The sequence below is a fragment of the Brassica oleracea genome, chromosome C8 (assembly GCF_000695525.1).
Source record: "Brassica oleracea var. oleracea cultivar TO1000 chromosome C8, BOL, whole genome shotgun sequence".
Classification (NCBI taxonomy): domain Eukaryota; kingdom Viridiplantae; phylum Streptophyta; class Magnoliopsida; order Brassicales; family Brassicaceae; genus Brassica; species Brassica oleracea.
In genome coordinates, this window is record NC_027755.1 from 31,405,513 (window position 1) to 31,415,831 (window position 10,319).

At 33.4% G+C, this 10,319-nt stretch overlaps 1 protein-coding gene across 1 annotated transcript; it reads left to right on the plus strand.

Annotated features, from left to right (window-relative positions):
- Positions 1-4,372: 4,372 nt before the first annotated feature.
- Positions 4,373-6,347, plus strand: LOC106308097 (OTU domain-containing protein At3g57810). Its single transcript, XM_013745222.1, has 6 exons — positions 4,373-4,578; positions 4,838-5,251; positions 5,347-5,468; positions 5,634-5,674; positions 5,794-5,892; positions 5,999-6,347. Exons 2-6 carry the CDS (start codon positions 4,840-4,842, stop codon positions 6,174-6,176), a joined length of 852 nt encoding a protein of 283 aa, XP_013600676.1. The 5' UTR covers positions 4,373-4,578; positions 4,838-4,839; the 3' UTR covers positions 6,177-6,347.
- The last annotated feature ends 3,972 nt before the right edge of the window (positions 6,348-10,319 follow it).

Consider the following 10,319-nt stretch of genomic DNA (forward strand, 5'->3'; position numbering starts at 1 on the left):
TCGGGAGCTCTGCATGTTTTGAGTTCCGGCGAAGCTAAGGGCAAAAGTGTGGTGTTTCTCCGCCGCCTGTCCAAAGTGTTTGGTGGTGCAAAGTCGGAGATGATCTCACGTGGTCGATGAACTCTCCGGCGTGAAGACTTGGCTGCGGAGAACAACTACGGAGGTGTGGAGGCTCTGCAGGTTAGGAGCTCCGCCGAAAAATGGTGTCGGTGGCCGTCTCGATTCGGCGCGACTAGGGAGAACTGCCCGCGTTTGTGTATTGGGCCGGTTGGGCCGTGCTTTCCCTTTTGGCTTCGGCCTGTTCGTTGTAATTGCCCGGTTTGTATTATGGGCTTTTGTTTCAGTACGCTTGCACTTGGGCTTCGGCCATGGGCTTGGCCCGTTTCCTTTTTAATAAAATTATCGACGGAAAAAAAAGAAGTAAAACCTATAAAATTTTACTGGGTATATAAACTTGAATATGGACGAAGAAGATACAGCCTCTAACTTTTTAGTGGTATATGTTTACACACGTAAGGTTCGTAGTAGCCATGATATATACAAGTATGTATATGTATAAATTTTGACACAGTGTTCGATACTAATACCGTGACATGTATTAGTAAATACGTGACAGGTAACGAGTGATGCAAAATAAAACACTTATACCAATCATTGTCCAGATGATAGTTTTGTTGTACTCAACTGATGCTCACATGACTGTAGTGATCTGTAAATTCAGTTAAGATCGAAACTCCACTTTCAAATGTATTAGTTGTACGTAAGATACAGCTTTTTAGCATTACTTTGATCATTTATTTTGCAAATATACGGTGTATCTTCTGTCTAATCACTAATTAGAAAGACAAACCTTTTTGAGTAAAACTGAAAGGAGTATCCCAAATATCTTACCCACTCTCCGAATTCACAAAGTCCCTTCATAGTTTTTTTTATATGCTATATTGGCTGATTCTGTCGATTTTGGTAAGAATGCACAGTGCACTTAGTGTTATAAGATTTTTTCTGGAAGGATCACCATACTGTTTAACGTGAATTTGAAATGTTTCCAATTAATGACATAGGATTTCAAGTGTGGATACTGTGGTGTGCTGTTGGCCCTCCGTCGTCGCGGCTGAGTGGTTCTATGGTTTTCGTCTACGGTGAACCGACTCTGCGCAGACTCTGCGCAGCCTTCTCCTCGTCACCATTCATGGTACCTGGAAGCGTTTGTAAGGAACCTTTGTTGATGCTTGTTGCTTTAGTGATAGATCAAAGTGTTGTTCTGTTGATCAATCTTCATAGTTTTTTTTTTATATTTTTTGCAGTCTTTTTCATCTGAATGGTTTGGGGATGATTAGCAAGTGTTGTAGCTTTTATTTTTTGGCTTTAGGATAATAGTTGTAGATTTTATTGTTGTAGCTGTAGATTAATTATTTCCAGAGCACTAAATATAAAGCTCTAGAAAAATTGATTTTCAAAGCTATTTTATTTTTTATTTTAGTTTTTATTGCCGTAGCTTTTATTTTTTTCTTAAAGTACGATTGGTAAACTAAATTGGATGTAGAAAACAAATGAGCCGTGGAAAGCATTCACACCACTTACCAATCACCCCAGTTGCACATGAGATTGCAATTCCTTTCCTTGTAATCAAACCTTCGTTACCATGTTTACCCTTTTAGCAAAAAAAAATAAAATTACTAGACTATTTCCATCGTTTATAAGACCATCTTTATCCGGGTCTTTAATGAGGGGGTTTAAGCTAAATGATAGATTAAAAAAAAAAGAAAAAAGGAAATTAGAATTAGCGACGTCTCTTAATTAGGCTTGAGAAGAGACGCCTCTTGATGCCACGTGTTGGTCTGCTAAACAGTTTGGGAGAAGAAAACGATGGGGTGAGAAAATCAGTTTCGAGGCGTGGGCAAAATTCTCGTGTGCTCTCGTCGTCTCGGTGAAGCAAATCTCCGGTCCTCTCCTCCTCTACGACGATCGTGTGTATCGGTGGGTCTCCTCCTCGAGGACGAATCAAATCGTTGGTGGTTCTCCTCCTCGACCAAATATCGAATCGACTGTTGCTCTCCTCCTCGACGACGACGAATCAAATCGTCGGTGGCTCTTCTCATCGACGAGGAATCAAATCATCGGTGGCTTTTGTCGAGGAGGAAGCATTCGTATGTTGCTGGTCCTCAAATCGAAAGGTTAAGATATCTTAATTTTTTTTTTCAATCCTTCAATTAGCTCAATCGAATCGAAAGGAAAGCTTGATGCGTGTGTTGTTCTTGTTTGTCTAGATTAAGACCTCAAAAGAAACAGAGATGGTGTGATTGAGGAGCATGACTTGCAAGTGAAGCGTTTAGAAGACAAGATAACACAATTAATCAGACTTGTGTTGTTGCTTCCTCAGGCATTGCCTTTAGCGGTAATACAAACAAAAACCCATCTCAAGAATCAAGCTTTGTGTTCTTTTCTTGATTTACGATTTGTTCATATTCAGAGAAAATCTTTTGAGGTCTTAATATTTATTTTCGTTAGGTTGGTTGGTATCATGATCAGGATTTTTGACATTGAACATTGCACATGTTATAGATTTTTGACATTGAACATTGCACATGTTATAGATTTTTGACATTGAACATTGCACATGTTATAGATTTTTGACATTGAACATTGCACATGTTATAGATTTTTGACATTGAACATTGCACATGTTATAGATTTTTGACATTGAACATTGCACATGTTATAGATTTTTGACATTGAACATTGCACATGTTATAGATTTTTGACATTGAACATTGCACATGTTATAGATTTTTGACATTGAACATTGCACAATTGTTGATATAAATCCTTTAATTCTATCTGAAATGTTATTCTACAGATATGCCTACAAATATCGCCAATATGATGGGAGTTCGAACTAGAATTCGTGATAGACACATGCATCAACAACTGAAAGATGATTTGGTTGAACATGTATGGTTTAAATTTGGACGTGATGAAGACAACAACTGAACTCCGATGCTTCTTTCAAATTATTATCGTTTATTTTCCTAATCTTTGTTTTTATGTTTTTATTTAAAAATCTATGTTTAAAATGTTATCTTTTAATATGTTTTACTTAATAAAAAATGTTAAGTTTAATAAAAAAATGTTTAATGATTTTTTTTTAAGATCCCTAAATTAAGAACCTTGCAATGGACCACTAAAATGTGTGGTTTCTTAATCTTGTCTCTTATTTCACTTTTTGTTATTAAATGCATTAAAAAGTAATAAGAACCTCTTATACGAGTTTTTGCAATAATCATGCTCTAATGGCCTCAACATATCTAGTTGGAACCAGCTCTTGCAACATGCGTGGGCCCAGAAGACAAGGACCAAACAATATGGCCCTTACGATAATGACCCCAAAAATGACAATCCCCTGTGAACCCCGACGCCAGAGGGCGTAGTAACGGGTTCCACTAAACAAGTTGCACGGCCAGTTATGTGTTGGATCTAAATAGGCCGCGAAAACGAGAGATCTAGATGGGCCCAGCTCACTCATTGCTTGCCAGTGTCCTTTGTGTGTACCACAAACGGGCAAGCTGTTAGCGGTACACTGACTGCAATGCTGGCCGGTTTAAGAAAAAAATTGTGACGCGACTAGCTTTTTGTTGGATTACGAGATATTAATATGTGAGTCGTTTAGACTTTTCTCCACTATTGTTTCAAAAATGTATTAAATTGTTTTCGAAACAGCAAGACTTCAACTCGTGACCTTATAAAAAAAAGATGAATTTATTATTCTTTGAATTTTATATCAATTATATTAATTTTTTTGTTAAATTTTTGGCACAGAGATGTTATTCTATTCTTCTCATTTCTTCAGATTTATTTAAAATATAAAAATGTTTTCTATCTATTTTGATGAAAACTAATTGAACAAAAATAATATTTTTCTCTGTATATTCAAATTTTCATAATTATTTTATTTTCGTTTGATATAGTAGAAATGGAAACTCAAGAAGAAAAAAATATCTTAAAACAAAAATGACTAGTCTCTCTCTCTTATCCTCTCACCTTCGACCCTCTTCATATCTTAAGCGAGGCTATTAGCTTAAGTTGTTGTTTTCCGTGTCTTAATTTTCTCGTATCTCTGTAGTTTAATTATGTTTTTCTGACTCCAGATTATGGCTCCAGAAGAAACGTGTTCTTTGCCGGATTAGTTGTTTAAATATTAATTTATGGATGGAAAAAAAAAAAAATAGAAATCGAAACTTAAATTATTATTTTATTGTACCGTATTTCCCAAACTATTTGAATCCAGGTGAAAGATATGCCATTAACCACAGAGCCACAGCCCAATAAAAGGCCCAATACTCGGCCCAAGAGAGCTAGTGATGAGATCGAGTAAAGCGATTGTTCGGTGCCTGCAACAGACGACGATGCTTATCGCGTCTCTCGACTTGTGTTCTACAAGTTTGCTTCATCGCATCACCAGTTAAAGATTTGAGACCGTGCACTAGAAGAATCAAAATTTTCAGCTTTGTTCAATCAAACATTGGTTTCTTACTTTTGTCGGAAAAATCCGAGTGAGTTGCAGTTAACACCCTTCTTCAGGTATACTTTGCTTAACGACCTTGCAATCCTCTGTTTCACTCTTCTCACGTGTTCTTCTCCCGATTCTTCACGCGTACGCAACTGTTATCATTCTTTCTGCGTTCATTCAGATCCCAGCCTTCCTCTGTTTTATCGAATTGCCTATTGATAATTTTATTGCTTTCTCGGTTCTTGAAGTAGATTTTGCTAAGTAATGAAAAAAAAAAAAAAATCAATTCTCGAAGTTGATTTTGCTATAAGAGTCTTGCTCTTTGTGTAGGTATGATGAGTTGTTATACTCCGATCACAACATGTTCTAGGAATGTTATCTACATCAAGAGGCAATTAGGCACTCACCTCTCTCAGGGATCATGCAAGTTCCGAACTTACAGTCTTTCTTCAGGGGTATCGGTATCTAATAGACAACCTTATAGCTGGTCGGTATTGATTAATCGATCGACCGTTGATGGTCCTAAAGGAAAAAAGCTTGAAGCTTCTTTCTTGAGCCCTGAGGCGAAAATGTCCAACATGAGAAACATGTATTGGTGTTCAAGATTTGCTTATACAGGTGTGATTGTCAGCTTGCTTGTTTGTTGTTCTTCAACTCCTCAATCAGCACATTCAGACGCTTCGTGGGGTAAAGATTGTGATCACAACAACGGGAAGAGAGTCTACAAAGATTACTCTGTCATTGGTAAGTGTATGATAGTATCACATTTGGTGACTTTATATTTCTTTTCTTTTTTGTTTTGACATTTGTTAAACTGGAAAATTGTAATTGATTTGTAGGTATACCTGGAGATGGTAGATGTTTGTTTCGTTCTGTGGCTCATGGGTTTTGTTTACGCTCTGGTAAAATGGCTCCAAGCGAGAAGGCACAGAGAGAACTCGCTGATGCGTTACGTGCAAGAGTAAGTGAATATGGTTTAAGTGTTTTTATTTATCATTCTCTTGCAACAGAAAAAAAAAACGTTGAATTGAGAGTCATATGGGTTTGTTTGGTCTCTGTGATTCAACGGTCTTTATGTTACATTTATCATGATATTTACATTAATGAGTTATCTTGATTGTGATAGGTTGCTGAGGAATTTATCAATAGAAGAGAAGAAACAGAATGGTTAGTTTTTTTTCTTATTGCATCATTTTCTTCAGCCATTGATTCATGGACTGGTTACTATTGGTGTTACTGAGATCATAACATTTTATGCACCTACTCAATTTGATGTTTCTCATCAGGTTTGTAGAAGGAGATTTTGACACGTACGTCAAACAAATTCAGAAGCCTCATGTGTGGGGAGGTGAACCTGAACTCTTCATGGCTTCACATGTCCTCCAGTAACTTCCTCTCCTCCTTTTCTTTTATGTTCCGTGATTGTTAAAACAATCTCCAAAAGATTGTTGTCTTTTGTTAGAAACATGAACTTGCTTTTCATGATCACAGGATGCCAATCACAGTGTATATGAAGGACGAAAAGGCTGGAGGATTGATAACTATAGCAGAATATGGTCAAGAATACGGTAAAGAAGATCCAATACGGGTCTTATACCATGGTTTTAGTCACTACGACGCCCTCTTGATACACGAGAGTAAAGCTCCAACTCACAAGTCCAAACTATAGCGATGCCAAAAGCATGGAAAGTTCTTGTTTTTGAATCGGAATGTGTATGCATTGGCGGAAATAACCTCCAGAAAGGTTAGTTGTTGCCGACAGCAAGTGGGGATCGTCACATGCATCTTTGTGTTGGTAACTTTTGTCAGGTGGTAATGATTTTATCTTATCTTTTTCTGACTTAACCACAATCTATATAGATAGACATGTCTTGTAGAATTTTGCACTTTATACTTTTAAATTTGAATAAATTTTCAAATAATACGGTTGTTCAAATCATAGCTTGTGTGCCACACATTGTCAAATCGTGATAACACAAAGTTCTCAATGTTTGTGGGAACTCCTGAAAATATGGTCAGTATGCTAGATAGTGTTGTTGGTAACTCTGTTTTGGCTGTAATGAAACGGTTAAAAAGCTGAATACTATTGCTATCAATTCTATATTAAACGAAAATCAAATAAACTCAAGGCCACCTCCGAGTGTGAGAAATAGAATTATATAAAAATTTACATAGTTTCTTTTACTTTTAACGGTTAATGTAATGTGAAGTGAAACAGGTTTATTTTTTGTGAATGTTGTCTATTGTGATTCTTCTATGTGGGTTGATAAAAATAAATGATTCGTCTGTGTGCTTGATAATTTAGTGTTCCACATTGTTCACTTCTCATGGCTTGCGACATTTGAAGTAGTGAATTTTTAGTGATAACCCGATAATTAATAAGAAAGATATTGTTATAGATTATTTGAATTATTTATCAATCAATGTACAACAACAAAGATATCCACTACCAAGAAGATATTTCACACATTTACCAATAGTCCCTGGTGGGAACTCAGGATCTTCACATGGAACTTTACAGTCGGCAGCGGTGTTACACTTACCTCTGAAATTACACTCATTTATCGTATTTGCTATTCATAAGAAAAAAAATGACTATTAATCATTTAGAACATCCATTACTGATAAGATATTCTTAGAGTATCTAAAACAAAAAAGTAAATAATATTTTAATTTTTAAATTAAAGTCTAATCTAAAAACAAAAGACAAACCAATAGATGAAACACACATTAATTAGCATTTGGGGTTCTAACGAGGTTCTAGAAAATTCCAAATGCAGAACTTTTCTTTAGAAAGTTTCATCTTTTTCTTTTATTTTTTCTTTTTAAATTATTTTTAATTGGTGAGATATCCATTGAAAATCTACCAATGGACATGCTCATAGTTAATTATAATTTAATCTACAAAATATGTGTCAGTAATTTTTGTATTTTATAAAAAAAATTGTGTTTACTAGAAACTAGTGTAGAATAAATAATAACGGTTGACAGCAAAAAAAGAATAAATAATAACGTTAATCTATAACAAAATAAAGTGAGAAGAAACATAAGTAAAATATTTACCTTCTGATTGAGAAGTAAATAGGAGAAAACATGCCATGAGCAGAACGACAAGTTGAACCTTTGATAAAGCCATTTGGTTGGAATGATTTTTAAAAACAGTTCGTGAAAACAAAGGAAGCATGTGGATCCTTAAATATACATACATATCGAATTAGTCAAATTTCTTGTATATTCGTATAAAAATGATTTAATGTGTTGGAATGTGGCATCAAAATTCTATAAAAAAAGGTTTGGTCAAATCACAAAGTCAAATTTTTAAATTTTCCTTTAAAAAATATATTCTTAATAATGTATAAAAATAAGATAAAACATTAGAAAATGTCATTCAATGATGAATTTAAATAAAATTTATGTTTGTAAATTGATGATGAGTGCATCTTATATGTCCTTTATAGCCTTATGTCACACATTGTCAAATCATCATTGTACAAATTACAAGGTTTTTAATGTTTGTGTATGTCTGGATAGATATTCATATAGTTTCAGTATCTCAAGCTTTTCACAATTTACACCCTCTTTTTGGTAATTTATATAGATATATTTTGTTATGTGCTTGATATTTTTAATTTGAATCAATTTTAAGTAATATACTTGTTTCCAATAATAGTTTGTGTGAAAACCAAATTTTATTGTTTGTGGAGATTTGAGATTTGGTAACTATATGAAGTGGAGATTTGGTATAGTTATATGTGGAGATTTGACAATGTGTCCTTTATAGCCTTATGAGATTTGTGGAGATTTGGTAACTATATGAAGTGATTATCAAATTACTCAATCGTAATAATACAAAGTTGTCACTGTTTGTGGAGATTTGAGATTTGTGGAGATTTGAGATAGAATGTTCAGTGTGATATGTAAGTATTGTTGATAAACACCGTGTGGTTGAAATGAAGTGATTAAAAGTTGAATAAAAATTTCACATAAAATTTGGTTTACAGGTAAATGAGGTTAAATATTTTTTGAATAATTTATGCTTGACAGACTTAGTTACACTTTCAAATCTTAGGTGAAACTTTTTGTAGTAAATGTATAAAAACTTATTATGATTTCTTTTATTGTTATATATTAAGATTATTTCATATGCTTGATAATACAATACTCCACACTGTCATTACTCATAGCTTACAACATTGAAGTAACACATTTTTGGTGATAATTAATAAAAATATATTATTATATATTACTTGAATAATTTATCAACTGTACAACAACAAAGATGTCCAATGCCAATATGATTTACCACACATTTACCAATAGTCCCTGGTGGGAACTCAGGCGCTTCACATCGAGCTTTACAGTAGACGGCAGTGTTACATTTACCTCTAAAGTTGAATTCATTTGGCGTGAATGCTATACATAGAAAAAAACAATAATGATCATTAGTTTATTATAGTTTTATCTACAAAATGTGTGGAAGTGATTTCTGTTTTATAGAAGTGTAGATTTTTTTTTGTTCACCATAGAAGTGTAGATAGAGGGGGAACTGTGTGTAGAAAAAGTTGAAATGAAAATGTTTTTATTATAAAGTAAAAGAAAAATAGAAAAGAAGTTATAATAAAATATTTAAGTCTTGAATGGATAGTAAGTAAGACCATCTCTTTAAAATAGAGTAACTCTATAATATAAATATATGTTGTTCAAACTGTATTTTATTTTAAAGTGAAAAAAAGAGTGATGAACAAAGAAAAAATAAGTTATTCTATATATAGAATAAACTTATTTTTTACTCTATTATAGAGTGAAAAATAAAATATCATTAGAGTATTATTACTGTAAATTCTATTTTATAATGAAAAATAGAATGAAGTTGAAGATGTCATAAGAGAAAACAACGACAAATTAAACTTTTATTAAAGCAATTTTGGTTGGAATGATTTTTTTAAATAGTTTGGGATGTGGATATGAAAATGTTAGAAAACAAAGGAAGCCTGTAAATCCTTAAACATACATGCATATGGAATTAGTCAAATTTCTTATATTGAAATGACTTTTAATGTGTTGAAATATGGCATCAGATTATTTCCATGGGAAAATGTTTGGTATATTCACAAATGACCATTATAAGAACATTAGGAATGAGTAGAGAAAAAAATGCAGAGAAATGAAAAGGAAAATTATTCTTTATCTATTATGGGGTGGAACAATTTTTTTCTATATTCCTCTAGAATAAAATGAATGAGAAAGAATGAGAAAAAATATTTTTTGTAAATGGTAAAAAAAAATAGGAATAGTAAAAATGTATTATTCTCTTTCATTCACCAGTTAGACCCAAAGTCAAATTTTCCTGGAAAATGTATATATTGTCAAATATTCACCATGACTTTGAATTTTTTTTTTTTGGGTTGAGTGAGTTTTTATTTTTTTTAATATTTGATAATCATTTTCAATGACAAAGAGTTTGATAAGAAAAGAAGTTACCATCTTTACTACTAATGACAAACAATTTCACTACAAGAAAACACAGTTTTAGCAAGGAAATTTAACGAGGAAAACTATTCCTCGTGAAATTACGATGACTTAACGATGAAATTGCGAGGAAATAAAGTTTCCTCGTAATGGCCTTGTAAAATACCGAGTAACTCTTTTCCTCGTAGAATCGTCGTAAGTTGACGTGGTTTTTCCGAGAAAAATGTGTTTCGTCGCAAATTCGTCGTAATTTTAGCATGATTTTTACGAGGAAATAACTTACGAGGAAAGAACGAAAAATCCACCAACTTAACACGTTTTTTTTGCCACCTACCTAATTTAA

What these genes read in the sequence shown, in the direction of transcription:
- LOC106308097 (XM_013745222.1), top strand. Translation starts at nt 4,840, where the DNA reads ATGATGAGTTGTTATACTCCGATCACAACATGTTCTAGGAATGTTATC. An exon ending in CAAAGATTACTCTGTCATTG is followed by an intron (nt 5,252 to 5,346) that starts GTAAGTGTATGA and finishes ATTGATTTGTAG; the next exon opens with GTATACCTGGAGATGGTAGA. An exon ending in ATGGCTTCACATGTCCTCCA is followed by an intron (nt 5,893 to 5,998) that starts GTAACTTCCTCT and finishes TCATGATCACAG; the next exon opens with GATGCCAATCACAGTGTATA.